The sequence below is a fragment of the Monodon monoceros genome, unplaced genomic scaffold (assembly GCF_005190385.1).
Source record: "Monodon monoceros isolate NGI ecotype Baffin Bay Population unplaced genomic scaffold, NGI_Narwhal_1 Super_Scaffold_6, whole genome shotgun sequence".
NCBI classification, from domain to species: domain Eukaryota; kingdom Metazoa; phylum Chordata; class Mammalia; order Artiodactyla; family Monodontidae; genus Monodon; species Monodon monoceros.
In genome coordinates this window covers 94,491,669-94,516,811 of record NW_021703783.1, presented here as the reverse complement: position 1 = coordinate 94,516,811, position 25,143 = coordinate 94,491,669, and the positions used below count along the sequence as shown (strand labels likewise).

The 25,143-nt window shown below is 52.5% G+C and overlaps 2 protein-coding genes across 7 annotated transcripts in view; both read left to right on the top strand.

Annotated features, from left to right (window-relative positions):
- Positions 1-8,831, top strand: part of PACSIN2 (protein kinase C and casein kinase substrate in neurons 2) — a 141,520-nt gene extending 132,689 nt beyond the window's left edge. For 3 of the 4 annotated variants that reach the window (XM_029204423.1, XM_029204424.1, XM_029204425.1), the window contains exons 8-11: positions 48-169; positions 2,251-2,373; positions 2,816-3,012; positions 7,056-8,831. In XM_029204423.1, the coding sequence (XP_029060256.1) occupies positions 48-169; positions 2,251-2,373; positions 2,816-3,012; positions 7,056-7,168 (555 nt within the window). In that variant the 3' untranslated portion in view covers positions 7,169-8,831. The remainder of the gene's footprint in view (positions 1-47; positions 170-2,250; positions 2,374-2,815; positions 3,013-7,055) is intronic. The other variant, XM_029204426.1, reaches the window with a different exon arrangement.
- An 11,069-nt stretch (positions 8,832-19,900) lies between these two features.
- ARFGAP3 (ADP ribosylation factor GTPase activating protein 3) overlaps positions 19,901-25,143 on the top strand; it is a 54,182-nt gene continuing 48,939 nt past the window's right edge. For 2 of the 3 annotated variants that reach the window (XR_003791140.1, XM_029205604.1), the window contains exon 1: positions 19,917-20,063. Coding sequence is in view for 2 of the 3 variants with exons in the window: in XM_029205604.1 (XP_029061437.1) it covers positions 19,995-20,063 (69 nt within the window). In the remaining variant the exon portion in view is untranslated. Of the gene's footprint in view, positions 20,064-25,143 lie in introns of all 3 variants that reach the window. The other variant, XM_029205606.1, reaches the window with a different exon arrangement.

Below are 25,143 nucleotides of genomic sequence, written 5' to 3'. Positions count from 1 at the left end.
AAACAAATGAAATTCCTGATTTCTCTCCCTCGGTACCCGTTGCTCAGGAGTGGTCTGCAGACCTGAATAGAACTCTCAGCCGGAGAGAGAAGAAGAAGACTGCTGATGGTGTGACCCTGACGGGCATCAACCAGACCGGGGACCAGGCTCTGCAGAACAAGCCCAGCAGGTGGGCACTGGGGCGGCCTCAATCCCTGGAAAGGTCCCCTTGGTCCTCTGCACGGGCTGGGACGCCCCCACCTGGAACACCGGGAGACTCCCCGATGGGGCCTCGCAGGGAGCCCCAGGGCCATCTTTCCAGACACTCCCTGGCTGCCTGCGCTCTGCTGGGCAGTGGCCCAAGGTCATCTCTGGAGAGAATCATCAGTCCACCTGGTGCCAGAGCTGCAGAAAGATCCAGAGGGGGAGCCTTTGCCACAAGTGTGCTTTGGGCCCCAAATGAGGGGAAGAACTGATGTTAGGGGCTGGTCATTATGTGTCCCCAGTGGTGCACACGGGCAGGTGGAGGTCACTGTCGGTGGGGTCCTTCAGGAGGGTTCAGGTGTCCTGGCCAGGTTTGTACTTACTTCCCCGTGCCGTATGCAGGTGCCTGATTTGGGGGTGGGGCATTGTCAAGTGCCCCCTTTTTCAAATTACCTCTTTGCTGAGAGCACTGGTTATTTCTGACCTCATTGTTTGCTAAAACTGAGTTTGGATCAAAGAGGTGGCACTGAGGTCCTTTAGAACTTCCTGGAAAGTGTGTGCCAGGTGAGGCCACAGAGTTCCCAGCAGATAATGTTGCTGTCCTCTGCAGAGCTGAGGCTGCCCTGCAGGCCCTGGGCCCAGAGGCCTCCACGGCATGCTGGGTGATAACACACCTCAGGCTCGTGGCTTCCTAGGAAGAGTCAGCGCAGGTTCCGCAGGCCTTTCTGTAGCCCTGGGCACTGAAGCCCCCGCCCAGTCTCCCTGGGCTGACATGGCCACTTGTCATTCAGCTGCTGTGCCACCATCTGGGCAGGTGGGCCTGATTAAGTGACTGCAGCAGTGAGCACCGTGCCAGGGGTCAGGCCAGCACCTGTGTGACTATGGGCAGGGCGGGGCGGCCTAGGTTGGCCAGGGCTGCTGCACAAATTCAGCTGCCCAGCACCAACCCCCTTTCAGATCAGCTGGAGAAAGGTGCCGAAGAGGGAGGAGGGCCTGGTGGTCTTAGACATGTGGCCCGGATGTAGGCAGCAGGCAGGCATAGGCCCAGTGCCTCTTGCCTGGCCTGAAACCAGTGAGGCAGTTGCCGGCCACTTGGGGTCACTCTGGTGGCATTTGAAGCATTTCCTTGCCTACCCTCCTCTGCTCTGACTGAGCCATCCCCCCAGCACTTTGTGGGCCCGCTCCGTGCCGCCCTGGCTTGGGAGGTGGTGCTGGCCTGGGGAGCCCTGCCCTGCAGCTCAGTGGTGCAGTCCCTCAGCTCAGAGTTCTACAGTGGGGTGCCTGGGCTCTCGGGGGCCTGTCTTATCTCTACCATCTTGTTCTACGCTCTGCATTTCATCGCCTGGCTGTCAGCACTCACGCCAGGCTGGGGTCAAATTTCTCTCTGGTCCCCTCTGGGCCTGGCACACAGTAGGCAGTTGATACAGTTAAGCAGATGGATTTTCCCTCTCTGGAGCACAAAAGGGGTCCTTTCTTCCCAGAAAGGGCTATTCAGCAGGCTTTGGTTCCGATTTTGGAAGTTGCAGACCCAGAAGAACCAGGGCGGAGGCTGTTGGGCCCTTTTGTAGTCAGAAGGAGAGGGTATGCTGCCCTGTGGGGTCTGGAGAGCTCCGGGAGCCTCCCTTCTGCCCTCGGCAGGGCTCTGAGCCTCCCCGGCTGTCACCCTCGCCAGGCTGAGCCCCACAGGCTGTCAGCTGCCAGCTCTCAGCAGAGAGCCAGGTGGGGCGGACTATGGAGAGAGAGAACCCCTGAGCCCAGAAGCACTTTGCTCCAGCGACAGCCTGTGCCCACCTCAGGGCTCCTGTTCAGGATAGACTGTGTTCAGACACAAGGAGGGCAAAGGGAAACCTTGTTCTCTCTTAGACACTTAAAGCGCAATTAACAGCCAAAGCGTTGCCAAGCGTTTTGCTAAAACAGGCTTTCTGCGCAGACAACATATTCCTCCTATTTGACGGGGAGCCGATTTGTCCCTTCAAACCCTGGCCCTGTGATCCTGCAGCTGGGAGCGCCCGGGACCTTGGGGGCCACCGAGTTGGGGTCCCCTGAAAGCTCTCTCTCTCCCCGTAGCGACTTTAGTGTCCCGAGCAACCCCGCACGGTCAGCGCAGTCACTGTCCAGCTACAACCCCTTCGAGGACGAGGACGACACGGGGAGCACCGTCAGTGAGAAGGAGGACATTAAGGCCAAAAAGTTGGTGAACAAACGTTTCCCTCTGGTTTCCACCTCGCTCCTTTGTCTCTCCTCTCTGTCCAGGGTCTCACCCCCTCGGCACTCAAAGCAATGCATGAGGCCTGCAGGAGGTGGCCCGGCTGCCAGCTGGTGGACGGTCTCTGGCTTCTCGATCTCTTAGGGAGGGAGGCACCAGTTAACAAGCTGTGGTTGCTTTTTCTCTGCCCTCTGTTAACCCATGTCAAGGTCCCGGCACACCAGCACAAGAAGATGGGCGTGCCGGGCGGCCCCACAGGGAGCCTGCCCACACAGGGCTGCTGAGGGGGCTGTGATCCTGCAGAAGGGGTCCCAGCCCAGCCCCAGGGCTCCCTCGGCCGCCTGGGCGGGGACCAGGGCTCCAGGCAGGGCTTCAGGCCTCTGCCAGCCCCATGCTCAGGGCCCCTGGGCCGACCCTTTCTTGCAGTGTGAGCAGCTGCGAGAAGACCCAGAGCCGCCCCGTGGACTGGTCAGATGATGAGTCTAACAACCCGTTCTCCTCCGCGGACGCCAACGGGGACTCAAACCCATTTGACGGGGACTCGCCCTCGGGGGCGGAAGTGCGGGTCCGGGCCCTTTACGACTACGAAGGGCAGGAGCACGATGAGCTGAGCTTCAAGGCTGGTAGGTGGCCCTCCCGGCTGGCATCTGGGGTGAGCGCTTCCAGCCTGCTGGGGGAGGTTGTTGTTTTTTAAGTCTGCTAAAATTTCCTGCTAGTTTCATTTGTGTGTTCGCCAATCCACCCCCCATTTTAAAAGTAGCAGATGGGGCTTCCCTGGTGGCGCGGTGGTTGAGAATCCGCCTGCCAATGCAGGGGACAAGGGTTCAAGCCCTGGTCCGGGAAGATCCCACATGTTGTGGAGCAACTAAGCCCGTGCGCCAGAACTACGGAAGCCCGCTTGCCTAGAGCCCATGCTCCGCAACAAGAGAAGCCACCGCAATGAGAAGCCCACACACCGCAGTGAAGAGTAGCCCCCGCTCTCCGCAGCTAGAGAAAGCACACACGCAGCAAGGAAGACCCCACGCAGCCAAAAATAAATAAATAATTAAAATAAATTTTTAAAAAAATGGGAGCAGATCCTCAACACCAAAGCTTAGAAGACAGTGAGGTGCCCATGTGCCTTTGCCCAAGATGCTACCTCAGCAGGGCTAAGGCCTGTGCACAGGAGATGCTGATCACCAGGCTCCCTGGAAGCAGCTGCCCTATGGGTCCCCAAGGGAAGCCTTTCTCCAGAGGCCTACAGCTGGCAGAGGAGCCCAGACCCCAGAATAGCAGGCAGCGTGTCCGTGGGGCTGCAGAGCCTCATCTTGGGGCAGTGCTTTTCACACTCTTTCTGCAGCCATGCTGTGTGCTGCACACCTACCACCAACACACCTTTGCTGCCAGTAGCTGAAACCCCAGTTTTATAGACCAGTCTGGATCCTGATTGTATGAGCTCTGTGGGTGGAGATTTTCTATCCTGTCCTTTTCTTTATTTTTAAATGCTGCAGCCCTCCATTTGAAGAGCACTACCTTAGAGCCCGTCCAGAGACGCTTGATCGGCCTGTGCCAAGTGGGCCCAAAGGGAGCCAAGTTCCTTCCTTCTGCCTTGCCCCTCCTCAAAGCCAGCCCAAATTCAGCATCCATCCCTCCAGGGCAGGGGCTGTGCTGGGCCCTGACTCAACCAGCACAGGCTAAAGTGTGCCCTCCATGCTTCATCTCTGGGACAGACCCTCACTTCTGACCCCACCCCACCCCGGCTGGGGCTGTGTCTGGAAGCCCTTCTCTCTGCACTCAGCAGGCCGGCCAGCTCTCCCCAGACACTCGACCCCAGGGTTGGTCATTGGGTGCCTCTGGCTGGTTGTAGAAAGTTCTTTTCTCTTCTTTTTTTTTTTTTTTAAGTTTATTTAATTTATTTATTTTTGGCTGCGCTGGGTCTTCGTTGCTGTGCGCAGGCTTTCTCTAGTTTTGACAAGCCAGGGCTACTCTTCATTGTGGTGCACAGGCTTCTCATTGCGGTGGCTTCTCTTGTTGCTGAGCACGGGCTCTAGGCGCGTGGGCTTCAGTAGTTGTGGCACTTGGGCTCAGTAGTTGTGGCTTGCGGGCTTAGTTGTTCCACGGCATGTGGGATCTTCCCAGACCAGGGCTCGAATCCATCTCCCCTGCATTGGCAGGCGGATTCTTAACCACTGCACCACCAGGGAAGCCCTGGATGTAGAAAGTTCTTACGTGTCTTTTTTTTTTTTTTTTTTTCCTGTACGCGGGCCTCTCACTGTTGTGGCCTCTCCCGTTGTGGAGCACAGGCTCCGGACGCGCAGGCTTAGCGGCCATGGCTCATGGGCCTAGACGCTCCGCAGCATGTGGGATCTTCCCAGACCGGGGCACGAACCCGTGTCCCCTGCATCAGCAGGCAGACTCTCAACCACAGCGCCACCAGGGAAGCCCCTCTTACGTGTCTTTAAACACCTTTGTTGAGTTTTCTTTTCTTTTCTTTTTTTTTGGCGGGGTGGGGGTGTGTGCCTTGAAGCTTGCGGGATCTTAGTTCCCTGATCAGGGATCGAACCCACACCCCCTGTAGTGGAAGGGTAGAGTCCCAACCCCTGGACCGCCAGGGAATTACCTCGAGTTTTCTGACATCTTTGGTTGGGGTTGTTTCCCCCCTGCTTTGTTTGTTGATTGATTGATTTTTAATTTCTCATTCTTTCTAAATCTTTCTTTTTCTCATTTGGCCCCGCTGTAGAGCTTGTGGGATCTTAGTTCCCTGACCAGGGATTGAACTTGGTCCCCAGCAGTGAAAGCACCAAGTCCTAACCACTGGACTGCCAGGGAATTCCCTCTAAATTTTACCTGTTGGATTAGTCAGCAGTTTTATAGATTTAAAATGTTTCCTTCTGTTCCCAGTGAATTACCAAAAGCAAACTGAAATGAATGTTTCTAGTCACCGGTTTACATTTCACAACTTGGAAGGTTCCTATTAGTTTCGTCTGTTTTCTGTGTTATTTTTCTTTTCCCCGACGTGACATTAGTTCCCGGCCCATACTGCTTCCTCTGTCTTAAGCACGCTCTGGCCGCTCTCCACTTCTCTGGGCCTTGGGAGCCTGCAGAGTCTTCACTTGGTGCACTTTTCACCACGTGACAGCATAATAGAGCTGGTGCCCCGTCGGCTCCGGGCAGCCTCGCTCATCAGGGCCTGATGGGAGAAACACCAGTCGTCAGTGTCGCCCCTGCCAGGGGCCCACGGGGGCACCTGGGGGTGGGCGAAGATGAGGTTTACCGCTCAGCACGCCACGCCTCGGCCCCCTGCATTCGCTCCTGATGTTGCCAAGCCAGACTTGCATGAGCACGGGTGCTGACAGAAGCGGGTCAGGTGCACAGCAGCGGGCAGAAGAACCATCTCGCTCATGGGAGTAACGGCAGTCCCTGTTTACCGAGTGCTCGCTACGTGGACCCAGGGCCCTTTTGTGTTTTAACACTTAGTCCTCACAGTGCCCCCCCCACCCCTTCCCCCGGTCCACAGATGAGGCAGCTAGGCCCCAGGGACGGGGCCTTGGCCAGGTCTCCCAGCAGCCCAGGTATTGGCCCCCCAGGCATCTGGATCAGTATGGCTGCTACACAAAATAAGGAGTCAGGGAAATGTTGCTAAACAAGGCTTAATTGCCTGAGGGGAAAAAATGCAACTGAGCCTGAAAAATGGACCAAAATGCCAACAGGAAATACAAAGTTGCAAAGTGACCAATAAGGACAGGCCTCAGCTGGCCTGTCTTCTGCCAGTTCCCACAGCCATCTCTGCAGGGTGGTCACCGGCCAGAGCTCCTTCCTGTCCCCTGGTCTGGGCTGCTCTGTCTGTCCTGAACAGGAAAATGCCACGCCTGGACCTCCCTCCACCTCAGCCCTGACCACACCTTTGGTCCTTGTCCCCTGGCCTGTCTCCTTGAGGAAACAGGGCTCCATCTGTCCCTCTCTCATGTCTGTATCTCCTTCACCACCCAGGGCCTTGGTGTGATGTAGAGGTTCCTTCATGCTTGAACAAACAAAAGATAAATCAAACTGCACTAACACAGAGCCATGGGGAGATTCCAGAACCGTGCCAACACTCTCAGTGTTGGGCGGGGTTGATTTCCTTAAGTCAGAGGACAAATGTTCTGAGCTAGCTGCTGGGGATGGTATAATGGGTCCCCAACGCTCCCACAGCCTGCAGTCTAGACACACATTAAATGAAGGCACCAAGACCATGGCAACAAGTGCTGGAGGAGACACAAGAAGATCAGGCGGACCAGGGCCCAGGGGAAGGAAGGATGGCAGTACAGGGCTGTGAGGGAGGTGACACAGACCCTGTGAAAGGATTCCTCTGACCTGGCCTGGGACAGTCGGAGGCAAAAGTCCTGCAGCGTTTAATTCTGCAGTCTCTGTGGGAGCCCCGCTGGCAACTGAGAACGGCTTGCTTTAGGATCACTGTGTGAAAGACCTGGGTCTTTAGATCTCTCAGAGGCCCCCATGACTAAACACGAAACCTCAGATGCAACTTGATAGAGAAAGAGCCAGGCCCTCGGGCCACGTTGCCCCCAGGAGAATGCCTGCCCCTCCCACCCAAGTTAGGGACCCTCTGTGGGCCCAGGGTGGGGGCTAAAACATGAGGGTGATTCTCTGACCCTGTGGTCACCAAGACCACTTCCTTTTTGTCTTGCAGGGGATGAGCTGACCAAGATAGAGGATGAGGATGAGCAGGGCTGGTGCAAGGGACGCTTGGACAACGGACAGGTTGGCCTGTACCCAGCGAATTACGTCGAGGCGATCCAGTGATGGGCTGGTGGGCTGGCTGGCGGAGGGGTGGAGGTGGAGGTCCCAGGGGCTCTGTTAGCCATTGGCCCCGGGCTTTGGTGCCTCCAGCCAGCTGTGTGGGCATCCACTCCTTTTCCTGCAAAAGATGATGGTTCCATTGCTCTTGGCTTCATGGTGTCTCTTGAAGGCAGACAAGCTGGTCCTTTTACCTGGGACTCGGCACCCTTTCCACAGTGCAAATGGAGAGATCTGAGCACAGGAAGACGCAGTACAACAGAAATCGCTGGGACCCTCCCCTGCCCCCGCTCCCCCACTCGCTGTGTGTTGGCTTATCATGGATCTGTATATTCTTGACCTTGTCTTTCCTCCTCTCCTCCAAGTCCATGGTAATGGTGGGTTACACTGATTCTAGTTCCACTGATTACTTTCTCTGATGAGTCCCATTACCTGCAACTTAGATGAACAAACTTACATGCCATTTTCTGAGGGAGGACTTTGAGGTTTTTAATTTAAAGGCTGTGTACAGTTACTTTTTTATATACATGTTCTTCCATTCATTTATACTTAAATTATGGCATAGATGGATGTACACCAGTCCTAAGGAAATATCTCTATTTCCATGTCGTACTGTTAATCAACCATGCCACTGCCTGGGGCAAGCTGCGAGAGCCAGTAGCTCATTTGGACAGACAATGTTTGAGACAAGAGATTGCAGTAGAAAGATGGGAACACATGGCTGGATTCCTGTTGTGAATGCTGTCCACATTTGGGGCATCCAAATGTGACTTTCGCAAGTAACCTTATGTGGAACTCTCTAAAGTCACCATATTTAAAAACTGTTTTCACTCATGCAAATTAACAATTTTATCAGTGATTTGAAAGGTTAAAAAATAAGAAGACTAACTTTTCAAGTGAATGCATCTATAGTTAAGATGCTTTATGTTAGACTGTCATGTCTTGGTGTATATCTGTATATATTATTTGATATTCAGAGAATCTAAAGAGCTCGTCTACTGTGTTAATGAGATTTAACAGCTTTTGACAGTGGGTTTAATTTGTAAACTGCTTAAAGACCGTGGCATTTGGGCACAGGCCTGGCTGGTCAGCTGAGACCCTCTGGGCTCGGGCCCTGGGCCTCTCTGAAGTGGAGCCTGCTGTAGGGAAGTCTGTCCTCACTGGCTAGCTGTGGGTCCAACTTCTAACTAGCCTTAGTCTTTCTGTAGCAGAACACTGTACAAACCTCCCGTGTCTTTCCAGCAGTTGAAGATTTCACTGTCATCTGTATTCCTCGTGAGCAAACAAAAGCTGGGTCTCACCCCCCTAGCACAAGGGTCTCTTCGCAGTGTCCTTAGTCATCAGGGAGCAGGCGTGCTGGGGCAGGAAGCTACACTGTAATCATGGGGCAGGGGAGGGAGGGATAACCTTTATTTTGTGTAACTCAGACATTGGAGAAACGGCTGCTGCCATCACAAGCTATGCATTTTATTCAGTGTTTCCAGTGAGCTTGATGCCTTGCTTGGAAAATGGATGTGTGTCTGTCTGTCGTGAACACTTACCAGCAGAAATCCTCATTCCTTTGCTACAGATGTACCAAAAATTGTCACGTCTTTTCAGTTTAGGTGTTTCTTTAAACGCATAGTATTTTAGAAAAAGAATCAATAAACAGTTGATCTCGTGAGTATGACAGTCTCTGTGCTGTGCGTGTGCCTCATGCTCTCATCAACTGGTGGACGTGTCTTCACTGGCATTTATGCACCAGCTCTGGAGCCAGGCAAGATCCCAGGTACAAGACCACTGCCCAGGGGGCCGTGTCCCTGTCCCACTGCCCCTGCCAAGCTAGAGGTTGGGGAGTTGAGGCACCGGAGCCCCTTGCAGTTCTTCTCTCCCCCAAACCTGCCGCTGTGTGGCCTAGGCTCCCCCTGTGTGGGCAGCAGGCTGGCGCCTCCCTACCCACTCCCCAAGGCCCAAATAGCAGGACGAGACCAGAGACCACTCATCACCCGAGCTTCCTTGAACGTATTTCCTGAGCACCCGCCGTGCACTGAGCCCTCTCTACTTATCTGCAAAGAACATGCCCATCTCCAAACATGCTGTGAGTGAGATGAGCCTCCCCGTTTCCATTTTACAGAGAAAGAAGCAGAGGCTCCAAGAGCCAGACTCACCCAAGGAGTCCCCGCTGGTCTGTGGCACCAAGTAAAATCCCTGAAGAGCCCTCCACCCTCACCCTCGGGGGTGACCTGAGTCGGAAGGAGGCCAGGGCAAAGCGGGAAAGGAGAGATGTGAGGGCTGCTGGACTCACTGACGTCGGTCAGGCTGCCAGAGAAGCGCCCCATCTGGGCACCAGGCCCTCACAGGGGTGCAGGAGTGAGGGGGTAGCCGCCACGGCAGTGTTAAACTTTGCCAGCTCATTAAGGGCCAAGGAGGAATCTGTCATCTGCCACCTGGTCTGATGGTGATGGGGCCCCTGCTCTCCACTTCTGAGGAGAAGCTGGAGCCCATCGCAGCTGCCCGCTGCCCAGGGCAGTCACCAGCTTCTGCCTCGCCAGCCCCAGGCTCCTCTGAGAGACAAGCTGGGCCAGAGCAGAAGGGAGGGGTCAGAGCAGGCACCCAGTCCTGTCTCCTGAGCTGGGCCTGCTGGGCTTTTGGTGAGCTCGTGTACTGTGATGCCAGTGCGTGGGGGAGGCTGGAGTCACCCCACTTTGCAGAAGACAAAGAAGGTCTGGAAGTTCAAGTCCAGTGACTTGCCCAAGGTCCTGTGACCGAACCGTGATTCAAACCCACATCTGCAGGACTCTCGAGGGCAAGCCCGTCCTCGCTTTCTCCACTGGCGGATAAAGAACAAGGTGGGTAAGCAGGAGGAACCCTCAAAAGTCAGGCCGAAACAGCCGCTGCTCGGCGAGGCCCTTTTCTCAGCTTCCTGTATCCTCAGAGCTCCTGCGAGGAAGCCTGAAGGGCCCACACTGCCCACCCGTCCTCTCCTGGCCCGGCCCTCGGGGTGAGCCTGGAAGCGTTAACTCGCTCCTGGGCCTCATCTTCTCAGGCAAGAGTGATACCTGCCTCCCGGGTGGGGGTTAGGGTAAAGGGGTGAAAGGCCACAGGTGCTCGGGAGATGATAACTTTTGCCATGATTATGCGTGACATCTTACCCTCCTGGTCCCCGTTTAGGACCCTCTGGCATCCTTGGCTGCCCCTCCCATGCCCTCCATGCTGGGCCACTGAGCCCTCTTTGCCTCTCTGTCCTTCCCCACCCCCATAGCCACTGCCTGGGCCAAGCTGCCCCTTCTACCCCTGGATCACTGCTGCATCCACACCACCCGCAGGGGTCCCCAGGGCTCTCAGCAGCCCACCCCACTTCCCTCAGTGGGGCGGGGGGATGGAGTACTTCCTGCTCTCCAAGCCCCCCAGTAATGACCAGAGGGAAAGTGACCTATGGCCTAGTGACCTGGGCAGGGATCTGATGCTGCCACAGTACGAGCTAAAACACTGGGTCTTCTGGAGTCCCTGCACATGGAGGACAGGGCTGGCCTCGGTGTCCCAGGCTTCCCTGCAGGGCCCTTATCCACCTAAACACAGGCAGGCCAGTCCCCTTGCCTGGCCTGGCCTTCTCTGGGTGGCCTGTGGATCTGGGCTGTGCCAATGCCTCAAGTCCTAGGGGGCAGGCTTGGGGGGCCACTTGCCATCCATGGGATAGGGGTGTGGGAAGCTGAGGGGCCCCTCCTTGTTCCTGGGGAAACTGAGGCCAAGTGAGGGTCAGGTGTGACGTGCCTGTGGCCACAGAGCAAGTGGCTGGAGTAGCTGAGCCAGGTCTGACCCCGACTAGCCCCTCCTGGCAGGCAGTTGCCTCCCTCCCTCCCTATTTTCTGTTCCTAGGTTGTATTCATTCATCAAGCAGTTCTTGAGCACCTACTGTGTGCAAGACTCGGTGGTGCCAGGACAGACATGAGGAAGGGCCCATGTTTGCCTTCAGGGGACTCCAGAGATCAGGGAGAGACGGAGTCACTGTGATACTGGCCGCAGTGGCCAGAGATGAGGGGGCAGGATGGTCTCCTGAGTGTGCGTGGTGGATTCTGGAGGTCAGCCTACAAGTCTCAGGAAATTTGGACAAACAGGGCCTCCCAACCCGGCTCCAAGACCCTAAGGGGTGGGCACTATGGGGTCCTTGAGCTGTTTCCCCCACTTCCAGCGGGAAGTGTCCCCGCCTGGGTGGAGGTCAGGCTGGGCTGTGGGCAGACTGGGGGGACCTCCACCCCTGTGGGCCCTGAAGCCCAAGCAGGTGCCTGAGCCTCTCTGAGCTGGGTGTCCAGAAGCGGGAGAACTTGCCAGGTCGGGGCCCTGCCCTCAAGGTGTCCTGGAAACTGCCTCTCATCCCCCCACCCCTTCTCACAGCCCCAGCTCTCTCCAGGGTGGCAGCTGCCCTTTCTGCGCCTCTCTGCACCCCTGCCCAGACACCGGCAGGAGGTGTGTGCCCCTTTCCGGGCCTTAGTTTTCCCTTAGGCCCGCAGTGACCTCCGGGCTGGATCTCTGTGGTCTCTGGAGGGAGCGAGCAGAAGGGCCGGGCCACAGCGCCTCAATGGACAGACCTGGGGCCCCCTGGTGGAGAGGCCTGGGCCCTCCTGGTGGAGAGGCCTGGGCCCGGGATAGAAGCAGCTCTGCTGCCCGGGGAAGGACAGACCCAGGTTGAGGTATGAGGCTCATTCATGCCCCACCAGGCAGGGCCACTGCCAACCACAGGGTCAGAGGAGCCAGGCTGACCCCGGCACTCTTGGGGGACAGGCAGCTTCTCAGCCTGCTGTTTCCAACCAGCCTTGGGCTAAACATGTATCAGCTACATGCCAGGCCCTGTGCTGAGCACCTTTCCCTGCAAAGGATCATAGAAATCTCCTCACGATGTATGAGCACCATTTTATAGGTGAGGAAACAAACGAGAGAGCCTGAGTGACTTACACCGGGCCACACAGCAAGTCAGGGTAGAGGTGGGGTTTGAACTCCGATGCCCAACTCCAGACAGCAGATGCTGTTGTCTAAACTGCTGGTTCTCAAACATCTAGAGGGCTTGTTACAACCCAGCTTGCTGGGCCACATTCCAGAGTTTCTGAGTCACCAGGTTGGGGGGCGAGGCCCAGGGCTTGCACATCTAACAAGTCCCCAGCTGACGCTGACCCAGGACCACCCTCTGAGCAAGTCAGAGCTGCCCAAAATACCAGCAATTCCGTGTCCTCCTTGATTTGTTCATATAGCCAGCAGATGCTCCTAACCCAGCTCTGGGGACCCAGAGACTGATCAACCACAGTCTGGGCCGAGGAGGTGGGCACGCTATGGACAAAGAGAGCCCAGGGAGCAAGGGACACAGGCCAATGTGACCTCCCATCCCTGGCAAGGGGCAGGGAGGGTTAGGAGGCAGCCACGTAGTAGAGGGAGAGGTACCTCATGAGGGTTGGATGGGTACCTTGTGAAAATGGTCTCACCCCCAAACACCATCCTAACTCAAGCCAGAAATAACCAAAGTATGCAGACCCCAGATGGAGACTCCGGACCCTCCCTAGCCAGAGGCTAGGCGTGAATGCTTCCTCCAAGCCATATATTCATCCATCTCTGAAACTGTACAGAAGAAGTCTGGGTTTTCCACACCAAAACCTGACAAAATATTTTTTTCTTCTCTGAAAATTAATGAGTCTTACAAAGGTGTAAAAACGAAGCCAGTGGTTAAGAGCATGGACTGTGAGGTCATATTCTCTGCACTCAAACTTGGCTCCAATTGTGGGGCCTCACTTAGCTATGTTACCTTGAGCAAAATACTTAATTTCTCCGAGGCTTGGTTTACTCATCTATAAAATGGCAATAATAGTAAACATTTGTATTTCACTCTGTGCCAGACCCTGCTCTAAACTCTTTAACATTTATTAATATTTAACAAAGCAGCCCTATGAACTAGGTAAATATTATTATTCCTATTTCTATAGGTAAGGAACCTGAGGCACAGAGAGGTTAGGTAACTTGCCCAAGGTACCATACCATACAGCCAAGCTAGCTAGGTTCAGACGTGGGTAGTGCAGTGCAGTCCCTGCCCACTAGGCTGTGCTGTTGGACAACGAGGTCGCCTGCCGCAGAGGGCGAGGATGTGCCTGCCCCCAGTGGCGCTCATTAACATACCTACCAGAATGGGAGTTACCCCATTTCCGAGACGCCGGACCTGAAAGGCCCTCCTCCGTGCTCTGGAGCACCTCAGTGCCACTACTGGCACATCTTCTTGCTTAAACAGCAAGCTCCTTGGTGCAGACACTGCACCTTAATCTTCTCTCTAGCCCCAGTGCTTTGGAGCGAAATTGAAAAGAAAAAATGAAATCAATTTTGGACCACCCAGTAAAACTCAGATTGGACTGTTTTAGACCTCTTCAAATCCTCTGTGGAAAAAGCTAGGAAATGAAGGAAGGAAGGAACAGATGAACAAATGAACTGCATAAATAACATCACTGTCTGAGGAAAGGATAAGTAACACCGGCCGTCAGCGGGCTAAAGCCCTGACGTGCAGCATGGCAACCGAAGGCCACAGAAACCCGAGTGCCTGGCCAAGAGGTCTGAGAACAAACAGCCCCGAGCCGGATGGCATTTGATCAACAAGGTGAAACTGACTGCAAGCGAACTGTGTGCAGCTCATTGGCCACTTCCTGGTCAAGATTAGCCAGCCTGCTCCTGCCCCTCTATAATAGTTTTCAAATAACAATGTTAATGACCACTCAGTAGTTGTAAAAGGAACAAAGGTTCAGATGAAAACTTGGAAACTAAGCAAAAGTATTCAGAAAAACATTAAAGTCCCAACATCCAGAGGTAATACTGCTGACATTCTGGTGCATTTTTTCTAGTCTTTTTTCTATACATACACATGTGCCCATGTTTCATTGTCCTTATCATTAATGTGTGTGTTTTTTACAAAATTGGGATCATACTCTAAACGTAGTTTGGTACCCTGCTTCATTCTCTTAATATTTGATCATGAGCATTTTCTCCTGTCCCTAAATATGCTTCCACTAAAAATGTTTAATGACATTCCATGTGTGAGAAGTCTCATATTGCTGAGCACGTCTTTGTTTCCCATCTTTTTTTATTTTTTAAGGTATAATTTACATACAGTAAAATGCACCCTGTTTAGTGTATAATTTGACAAATGCACATACATCATGTAACCACCACCACAAACAAGATAGAGAACTGTCCCCTCACCAGATTTCTGCCTGGTCCTCTGTAATCAACCCCTCCTTGTATTTCCAGCCCCTGGAAACCACTGATCTGTCTTGTTTCCACAGTTTTGCCTTTTCCAGAATGTCATATGAATGGAATCATACAATATGTAGCTTTTTGAAATCGTCTTATCTTTCACTTCACATAATTCGTCTGAGATCCATCCACGTGGTTTCATGGATCAGTTTGTTACTACTTATTGTGGGTAGTTTACATTGAATGAATTTACCATGGTTTGTTAGTCCAAGTGAAGGATATTTGGGTTTTTTCTAGTTTTTGATTACAAATAAATGTGTTATAAACATACAAGTACAGGTTTTGTGTAAACATAATTTTTCATTTCACTATCCAATTATTTTTTATAATATTGTAATGTTGCAAATGTCACAGTAATGAGGATTCTAAATCTTTTATCCCATTAAAGGCGGTAATGGCATCAGCTTAAATTTCTTTATTTTTTTAAATAAATTTATTTATTTTATTTTTGGCTGAGTTGGGTCTTCATTGCTGTGCACGGGCTTTCTCTAGTTGTGGCGAGTGGGGGCTACTCTTCGTTGCAGTACACGGGCTTCTTGTCACAATGGCTTCTCTTGTTGTGGAGCACAGGTTCTAGGCCTGCGGGCTTCAGTAGTTGTGGCTCATGGGCTCTAGAGCACAGGCTCAATAGTTGTGGCGCACGGGCTTAGTTGCTCTGCGGCACATGGGATCTTCCCGGACCAGGGCTCAAATTCATGTCCCCTGCATTGGCAGGCGGATTCTTAACCACTGCGCCACCAGGGAAGTCCTAAATTTCTACTTTTAAAAGATCAATCAAGGGGCTTCCCTGGTGGCGCAGTGGTTAAGAATCTGCCTGCCAATGCAGGGGACACGGGTTCGAGCCCTGGTCCAGGAAGATCCCACGTGCCACAGAACAACTAAGCCCATGCGCCACAACTACTGAGCCTACGCTCTAGAGCCTATGAGCCACAACTATGAGCCCACGTGCCACAACTACTGAAGCCCACGCACCTAAAGTCCGTGCTCTGCAGCAAGAGAAGCCACTGCAATGAGAAGCCTGCGCACCACAATGAAGAGTAGCCCCCACTTGCCGCAACTAGAGAAAGCCTGCGTGCAGCAATGAAGACCCAACTCAGCCAAAAATAAATAAAATAAATAAATTGATTTAAAAAAAAATCAATCAAGGTGAATTCCCTGGCAGTCCAGGAGCTAGGACTCTGCGCTTCCACACAGGGGGCACGGGTTCGATCCCTGGTCAGGGAACTAAGATCCCGCAAGCCACACAGCGCAGCCAAAAAAACGGGGGCAGAGAGGGCATTTGTGAATTTCCAGAAGTGTGAAACCAAGCAGGACTCCGCAGGGCCCTCCTGGGTACAAAAGCCCCTCTGTGTCGCCTGTCTCTTGTTTGTGAAAAACGGCCTTAGTCTCCCAGAACTTCCCTGAGTTCCAAAGACCAGACTCAAGCAGCTACTAATCAAGGAAGTGAGGAAATGTAGAAACAAAGGAAAAGCAGTCAAGAAACTAGTTCATCGATAGAGCAGAGTCCTGGTTCATCCTCACAACAACTGTCAGAACAATCTGATGCATCTTTGAGTTGTTCTGCAGAAACTAAGACCCCACGCAGGTGGAGGTTGTTGACTACATGCTGACCCCAAGCACATTGACCCCAGACTGGTTGGAACCAGAAGGTGCCTGAAATATCACCCTGTTAACTCACCACCAACCAATCAGAAGAAAGCCCACGAGCTGAAACCCTCACCCCAATGTTGCCTTTAAAACCCATTCCCCGAAAACCATCGAGGAGTTTGGGTCTTGGAGCATGAGCTGCCCATTCTCCTTGCTTGGTGCCTGCAATAAACACTGTGCTTTCCTTCACCACAACCCAGTGTCAGTAAACTGGCTTTGTTGTGCAGCGGGCAAGCAGACCCAAGTTCAGTTTGGTAACAAGTGCACTGCCTGAGCATATACGGATTGGTGGAAATCAGATAAGACTGGGAATTCCGTGGTGGCCCAGTGGGTAAGACTCTGCGCTCCCAATGCAGATCCCTGGTCGGGGAACTAGATCCCGCACGTATGCCACAACTAAGAAGCCCGCATGCTGCAACTAAAAGATCCTGCAGGCTGCAACTAAAGATCCCACGTGCTGCAACTAAGACCCGGCACAGCCAAAATAAATTAATTAATTTTTTAAAGAAAGCAGATAAGGTTGCTCATGATTCTGTGAGCTCATTTTCAAAAGTACATGACCTGTACAGAAATGGCATGTCTGAGATAGTGTTCACTTCGTAAGTTGCCTGCCATTCCAGTTCTACAAGGATTAAGCCAAGAGCCACTGCGGTCACCCACTGACAGTGTAGCTGAGGGGAATTCAGGATGGTGAAAAACAGGAACCATTCTGTCCTTTGGATACTGGCCCTGAGATAGTTAAGATACACAACTAAGGAAAAATTTCAGTAACCCCAGATTCTTGTATCTTCCCATACAGAGAAAAGCACTAAAATCATTAACTTGAGATGTCTGTTTTTGTGATTCCCAGTAATCTTTTGACGTTCAACTACATGTTTTTTTCCAGCCCCCCCCTCCCAATTCATATATATCCTGGCTCCTCCCTCACCTCTTTGGAACAGTACATCAAGCCTATCTGAAAGGCTGTCTCCTGGGTTAGAGTCCTCAGGAAGACACTGAATAAATTCAACTCACAGCTCTTACATTGTGTGTGTGTGTTGTTGTTGTTTTAAGTCAGCAATTTGTTTTCTTTTCAGCACTAACTAAAGTCCACCAGGGCAAGGATGAGATCTGTGCTTATTCTGACTTTGTGATTCACCATATGACTATGTAAGCATGTCTGGTTTTTCCTAGAGTGGCACTTGGCTTTCAGCAAGCTCCTGTCCGACTGGATGGACTAAATAAACTAAATGTTGTCTCACTTGGCCAGAGCCACACCAGGATATCCCCATAAGACACAGATGGCAAGGACAGTACCCAGAGGGCAACGTGGGCCTGCCTGTTGGCCGGGCTCTTCTTTCGAAGCTCTTCTGTGTTCTGTTATGCTCAGATCTGAAGCAATGGATTTCTGCCTACCCTCCTTTGAGAGCAAGAGGATTTCCTATCCTCTTCAGGATTTGGTATTACTAGATTTTGCTTCTACTCCTGGCAGCAATGGATCTTTGCTTGTAGCCTGAGGGAGAGTGAATTTGCTGCTTTTGCTTTCTAAGAGAGAAGGGAAGCGGGTGGGGTTTTGTGCCCATCCCCCAAAAGTTGGGTGCCTGCCCTACCAAGGGGTTTCTCTCTGATGTCAGAGATCTCTGTCGCCATCTTTCTCATGAAGAAAGATTTCTGATGGAGGTTTACGGAAAAGAGCTTGTGAATGAATGTAAACTCTTCTTGTTTCTGAGGCTTCTAGCTATTCCAAATTGACATGCTAGCCCATGCTTGGCCTCTAAGAATTCATTAAAATTTTAACTGATTTCCTCTTGCCCACTTGTATGGCAGCCACCTCTTTCCCCTGTGCTTTGCCAAAGGTGAAAGAGCTCTTTGTTCCAAGTGTGTTTGGAGAGGCTAGGCTCTCTTTGGAATTCAGTTTACTTGGTTGCTTTGCTCTCAGCTCTCTGATGGGCTCAAGAGAAGTTATGATTTTAAAGGTTATCCAGCCTTTTCTCATTATTATGTTAGGAGCGACGTTCTTTGCAGCTTTCTACATTCTAAGCCCATTCCACGCATCCTTACTGAATGCATACTATGTGCCAGGCTTTGTTCTAGGTGCTGGAGATAGAGAGGTAGATGGAATACATCTGATCTCAAAGAATTTATGTTCAGCTGAGGGGAGCATTGCACACTGCGGCATTAGGGGATAATAAGTTCTATGAAGGACGCTTAAACAGATGATAGGAAAGAGAAAGATGGGTGTACAAATGGCATTTTTTTTGGGGGGGGTGTCCCCTTATGCCCCATCTAGTGTAGATACTGTCTACACTTCACTGCACTTTTATTCTTCTTCTCAGGGATCTCTATACTGGAGACTGGAGTAGACAATATCCTGAATCTGATATATAACTTGGTAAGAAGAGTTCAACTCCAAATAGTAAATGGGACCATCATTCCCATTCCCATCAGAAAGCACAGGACTCATAAACATGCCAGGTATTCTGTGTAGGGTCAAACCCGTACCTAGGGACACAAAGTACAGGGGTATGTATATATATATATATATATATATATATATATATATATATATTTATTTATTTATTTATTTATTTATTTATTTTTGCAGTATGCAGGCCTCTCACTGCTGTGGCCTCTCCCGTTGCGGAGCACAGGCTCCAAACGCGCAGGCTCAGCGGCCATGGCTCACGGGCCCAGCCGCTCCGCGGCATGTGGGATCTCCCCGGACCGGGGCATGAACCCGTGTCCCCTGCATCGGCAGGTGGACTCTCAACCACTGCACCACCAGGGAAGCCCGGTATGTATATACTTTGACTCAGTACAAGGCAGAACTTTCAGTCACAGCTGAAACTTACTGTAAAAGTAACTTACTGTTCTGGAAGGTAATACATTTCCCTTCCTTGGAATAGTTCCAACCCTGCAAGCTTCCAACTTCCCTGAGGGCATCTAACCAGACCGGTTGAAAGACCACTGCCAAAGCCTTTCCCAGGGCTTCACTGGGAAGCTGCTCTCCTGTACCGCTCAGCACCGATTCCCCATCTCTCACGCCACTGCACAGAGGAGCAAACCCGGCTTTAGTGACGTGATCTGACCAAGGTCACAGAGCTGGGAAGGAGCTGGCTGGAGTGAGCTTGGAGCCAACGTGCTGCATTTGACTCCAAAACCTGTTATCCTTCTCCTGACCCGCGGAACCTCAGGTGACACCTAGTGGCTCCACACCCACTAACGCAAAACAGGCACCTTTCTCCAAGCGTTTAAACCCTCCAGCTAGTAATGTCAGCCGAAGGGTAGGAAAGGGCCAGCTTCTTTTCTTGTCTATATTCATCAGATTTGACTGAACGCCTTTTGCCTCAGGAGAACTGCTGACTCTCTCACTGACATAACCCAAACTGATCCTTTTCGCCATAGGACGCCTCCCACCAGGGCTCAGGCGACTAGCGAAAATCCGGCGCCTGGACTGAGTCCTCGGGTGTGGAGAGCCGGCGGGGAGGCCCTTGCCCCGCAAGTTTCCTCCTTTGCCACTTGGAGTGACAGGTTCTGCCGCTCTCACGGGGAGGAGGTGAGAGGACCTTGGCCGAGGAAGCACTCCGTCAGCCGAAGCGGCGGTGGCTCGACCAGCCGTGCGCGCAGGTACAAACCCGACCCGGACCGAGCTTCGCCACGCACTGCCGGGAGTGGAGGCCCGGCGGAGACCTGGAGGAAGCGCGCGAGCCTCCTGCGTAGGAACCGGGGCGGGGCCTGAGTGGGCGGAGCCAGTGGCACTGTTAAGCCAGGGCCACTGGGGAGAGTGGCGCGTGCGCTCCGGCAGTGGGCGGGCACATCGAGAGGCCCGGTCTGATCATCACGGGCAGCCCCGCCCTTCGGCCATCGTCTACCTCCCGGAGGCGGCAACCGCTTCTGCTCTGCCCTTCCCGGTTGGCGGGGCCAGCTGTGCCTCGTTTCTTTGGTGACCATGGGGGACCCCAGCAAGCAGGACATCCTGACCATCTTCAGGCGCCTCCGGTCGGTGCCCACCAACAAGGTAACGGCCGCCGGGCGTGTTCAGGCTTGCTTGGCATCCCTGCCGGACCCTGCGGGAGGCCCCTGCGGCGCCAGTGGCCGCGGCCGCGGGAGGAGGAGCCGGCCCGGCCTGTGACACGTCGCACTGTGCGGCCGCAGCGGCTGGGCCTCGCCTGGGTCCGGACTGTGCGCCGCCCCGCAGCTTCAGCAAGGGAGGGGCGGGGTAGGGGGCGCACCCCAGGGTCCGAGGCAGGGCGGGCACCTGGGAGTCCTGGGGGCGGGAGGCGAGAGCATCTGGGGGTCCCGGGGGCGGACACTTGTGGGCTCCTAACACCGGGCCGGGGAACTTACGGGGGTCGGAGGCGGCTTTTGGTGGGGGCGGAGTGGACACGAGTTCCTGAGAGAGCGGGGGGCGAGCTCGGGGGCCCGAGGGAGGGCTAGGGGGCGTACCCGCGGCTCCTGCGACTGGGGGCGGAGACCACAGGCCACCTATGACCCAGCCGGGAAGCATGCGCCGGGCCAGAAACTCCAGCTGGTATCGCTGGGCGCTTGGGGAAGCTCGGCTCGCCCCGTCCCTGCCTCCGACCTCACCTCTGAAGCTCCTCAGGGAAGCTGTGTCCTCTGGTGGCAGCCTCAGTTTCCCTGTCTGATAAAGCTGCTAAGTGATCACTGCTAAGTGGCTTCGCGCTCTTATCTCTTGCTAAGAAAGCCCACCACAGACCCCTTTCCCTTCCTTCCCTTTTGTCTCTCTCTTTGGAGATGGGGATTTTCCTTTTTTTTATTCATCTCCAGAGACTGTCCCTTCCCCCCACCCATGACTCTTACAACTTTTCGCTACTGGCTGGAAATGTGGTGACACATCGGGCTAAAGTGACCCTCTGCTGAGGATCACAGGTCAGAGTGGAACCTGGACAGTGCAAAGGGCTGTCGTGTCAGCATGGACTCTGTGTGCCATGACATGATGGCATAGAAAGAAAGTCCCAGAGTTTTACAAAACTTAGATGTCTTTGTTTTAGGTCTAGGTGGAGGGGAGCCCATGTTTTTACAGCCTAAGAGAAGTGAGCAAGGAAACAGTTTATAGGAGGTGATATCTGATGAACGTAGGAAAGTCAGGAGGGGAAAGAGTTTCCAGGAATTCTCCAGTGCCGATTTCTTTGGTATTTTCTTGATTTTCAAATTTAGGTTAATCTGTTTATAAAGAGGGGTTGATGTAAACTAGACCAGATTAGGATCTGCAGTTAGCAGTGTAGAAACTATACATTTTTTGGTCTGCTTTATCTCAGAAACCCAACATATATTCTCTTTGACTGAATTCATCAAAAGATGTCCCTTTTAAATAAGAAGTCAGTGTCTTTATACTAAGAACACTTTTGAGGGACATGTGTGGGCTTGCTTGTAAATTGTTATCCAGACCCTGGGACTTCTGTCACCTTGGGCAGGTTACTTGACTACTTTGTACCTTATTTTCCTCATCTGAAAATGAGGCATGAACTAGATCTAATTCAGAGAGTTATTGTGAGGATTAAATGAGGAAATCCAAGAAAAGCACTTAGAGCAGTTCTTGTATATACTGGCCCTCAATACATGTCAGCAATTTGTTGTTGTTATTATTATTTTAATTATGAACAACACACTTGTAGAAAATTTTATATTCTGTAGTAGGATTCATAAAAGCATCGAGCAAAAATATTTTCTGGTAGTGTTCCACAGTCTTGTTCTACATTTCTTTTTTTTTTCTTTCTTTTTTTGCGGTACGCGGGCCTCTCACTGTTGTGGCCTCTCCTGTTGCGGAGCACAGGCTCCGGACGCGCAGGCTCAGTGGCCATGGCTCACGGGCCCAGCCGCTCTGCGGCATGTGGGATCTTCCCGGACCGGGGCACAAACCCGTGTCTCCTGCACCAGCAGGCGGACTCTCAACCACTGCGCCACCAGGGAAGCCCTGTGTTACATTTCTTGATTAAGACTTTTTATTTGATTGTTAATAAGAAACCATTACCTAAGCAAAGATGAAAACTAGTTTTAATGATGTGGAAGAGTTAATAAGCATTTTTAAAATGAGATGGCTAAAAAGAGCTCTAAGACACACAAGACAGGAAAGTACTTAAAGAAAAACACCTCAGTTCACTTTTAGAATGTGATGTCCAATTCTCCCTCTCATGTATGATGGATCTCTACTCTGGATCAAAGGTTTTAACTCAGAGGGTCAGTCTTCTAGTTTGTGAAATCCTCCCTTGTCTCTGCTCTTCCCTTAGCGTTATATTGATTGTTTGAGTTGTTCAGCAAGTATTCATTCAGCAAATACCAGTCAAGCACCTGCGGCGTGCCGGGCACAGCAGAGCACTGAGGATGTACTGCTCCTGCCTTCGGGAAGCAGATGGTCTATCTAGTGCCTGGAGGACAGATAAAGGGCTGCCTGGCGGGGTAAGAGGCAGTGTAGTGAAGGGGTGACGAGTGCGCTCCGGGGCAGACTGCCCGGGGTCCAGTCTCTGTGATACCACGTCTTAGCTATGGCACTTAACTTCATGTTTCCTTAGTTTTCTCTAACACGGGGATGAAAACTGGCGCTATATACTCTGCAGGGAACTTGAAATGTGCAAAGTGAACATGCAGGGCCCTTGTTTCAAAAGTACTAAGAATTTCAAGATGAGACAGCAGAGCATTAACCACCCATGGGCACTTCTGTGTGCAGTGTCCTGTGTGACTGCATCAATCACACACAGGCCCGGAAGCTGGCCCAGATGGGCATAAGGACAGTACCTTCTTATAGGGTTGTTATCAAGATTCTGTTGGCCAACAGCAGTGCCTGACATGGAGCAAACACTCAATATTAGCTGTGATTTCTATAGTAATTATTCTGACCATGTAGCAAAACAAATTGTTCGTCCAAAACTACTTTTCATCACCATAAGAACTGATACTCTGCTTAGAAGACCATATCTCCACTTTGGTTTAGGATTGCCCATCAAAACAAAATGGAGTCCCTGCTCCAACAGAGAGCCAGACTTGGATTTCGAACTGCCCTCTGACCTCAGATCCCACAGGGCCCAGTCTCGGCTCGTGAGCTCTTCCACCACCTGTATTTGCATTTGGTGCCTGCTTTGTGCCAGGCTCAGTGCTCAGCGCTCAGCTCAGGTGAACAAGGCCCCAGCCGTCACAGAGCTGCATTCTGCAATCCTCATCTGTTTTTTTTTTTTCAGGAGAAAGAAGGATTATTTATTTATTTATTTTTGGCTGCCTTGGGTCTTCCTTTGCTGCGTGCAGGTTTTCTCTAGTTGTGGCGAGCGGTGCATGGGCTTCCCATTGCGGTGGCTTCTCCTGTTGCGGAGCACGGGCTCTAGGCACGTGGGCTTCAGTAGTTGTGGCACGTGGGCTCAGTAGTTGCGGCTCGCAGGCTCTAGCACGCAGGCTCAGTAGCTGTGGCACACGGGCTTAGTTGCTCCGCGGCAATGTGGGATCTTCCCGGACCAGGGCTCGAACCCGTGTCTCCTGCATTGTGGAATGGATTCTTAACCACTGCACTACCAGGGGAGTCCAGAAATGGATTTATTTAGAGAGATACGTATTCTGTAGACCGAACGTGGTCTGTCTCAAAAGGCGAGAATGGCCTTGGGAGAAACACACTCCAGACAAGAGTGCGGGCCATCTCGGAAGGCGAGAGGCCTGCAATTCCTCATCTTAGTTGGTGGGTCAGGAGGATTCTGAGGCCACTTGTTAGAAGCCCCGCTGCTGTCTTTTCGTAACCAGCCTTGCGACCACCTTGGGAGTGATTCTCAGACTTGCCTGCTCTGGGCTGTGTGCGCCCAACCTCTGGGTCGTGTCCCTGCACAGGGCCATTTTCTGCACAGGCTTTTGCCCCTTCTGCCCTTTTAGACTCTATTCTTGACATCCCACATGCCACTTGGGCCCTGTCTAGAAAACTTTTTGCATCCTGTCCTTGCTTACTAAGGTTCAACATTATAACTAGTTGTCTTGCCCGCCGGGACTGCTAGACTGTGGGCTCCACGCGGGCTGACTCTTCCCAGGCCGCTTTTGTGCGTGCGCTCTGTGTGTGCCGGGGGCGTACTGATGGTGACAGCTGTTAGCTAAGTGAGTGAGGGACCACAGTGGCCTCTTGCAGAGGGGCGGCACCTTTGGCAGAGTCGGGCCCACTGTTTGGCATCCCAGGGGTGGGCATTCCTTACTCTCATGGCTGTTACCACAGGGCATCTTCATTTCCGTGTCCTTTACTCCCACTTCAGTGGCCTGTCCGGGGCGGGGGTAGGGGGAGATGGGGAGACTCAGCAAGCATTTGTGGAGTCAGTGCCGCCATCCACTTCTTAATACCTCAGCCTCTGCCACAGTGCCTGGCACGTAGCAGGCAGTCAGTAAACACTGGAGTGAATGCCTGGTGCCTCTCGTGTCAGCTGTCAGCCCTCTACTCCTGCCTGCTTATTGTGAACCTGTCACCATGAGGGGCTTTGGAAAATCCACGCGTGTTTTCACGCTTGTATTGCCCTCAAAAGGCCAGAATCCAGAGCTTGCTTTCCTTTTTTTTTTGGCAACACTGCATGGTATGTGGGATCTTAGTTCCCTGACCAGGGTTTGAACCGCTCCCCGCTGCATTGGAAGCGTGGTGTCTTAACCACTGGACTGCCAGGGAAGTCCCCAGATCTTTCTTGATGGTTTTAGTTGAGACAACCTTCACATAGGTGGCTCTGCCTATAAAGCATACCTAAAAGATGGGGGCTTTTAAAAAACCTCCTATTGGTGGAATTTTTTTTTTGCAATACGCGGACCTCTCACTGTTGTGGCCTCTCCCACTGCGGAGCACAGGCTCCAGACGTGCAGGCTCAGCGGCCATGGCTCACGGGCCCAGCCGCTCCGCGGCATGTGGGATCCTCCCGGACCGGGGCACGAACCCGCATCCCCTGCATTGGCAGGTGGACTCTCAACCACTGCGCCACCAGGGAAGCATATTCGTGGAATTTTTACCACTCTGTTGTGCTGATGTTAATTAATTACAAATATTAATTCCATGACAAGCACTGTGTATTTTAAGGTACTTTTGTGTCCTGTTATCAGATTAAGAATGTTTGACTTCAGTGTTGAGGGGGCTGGTGCTA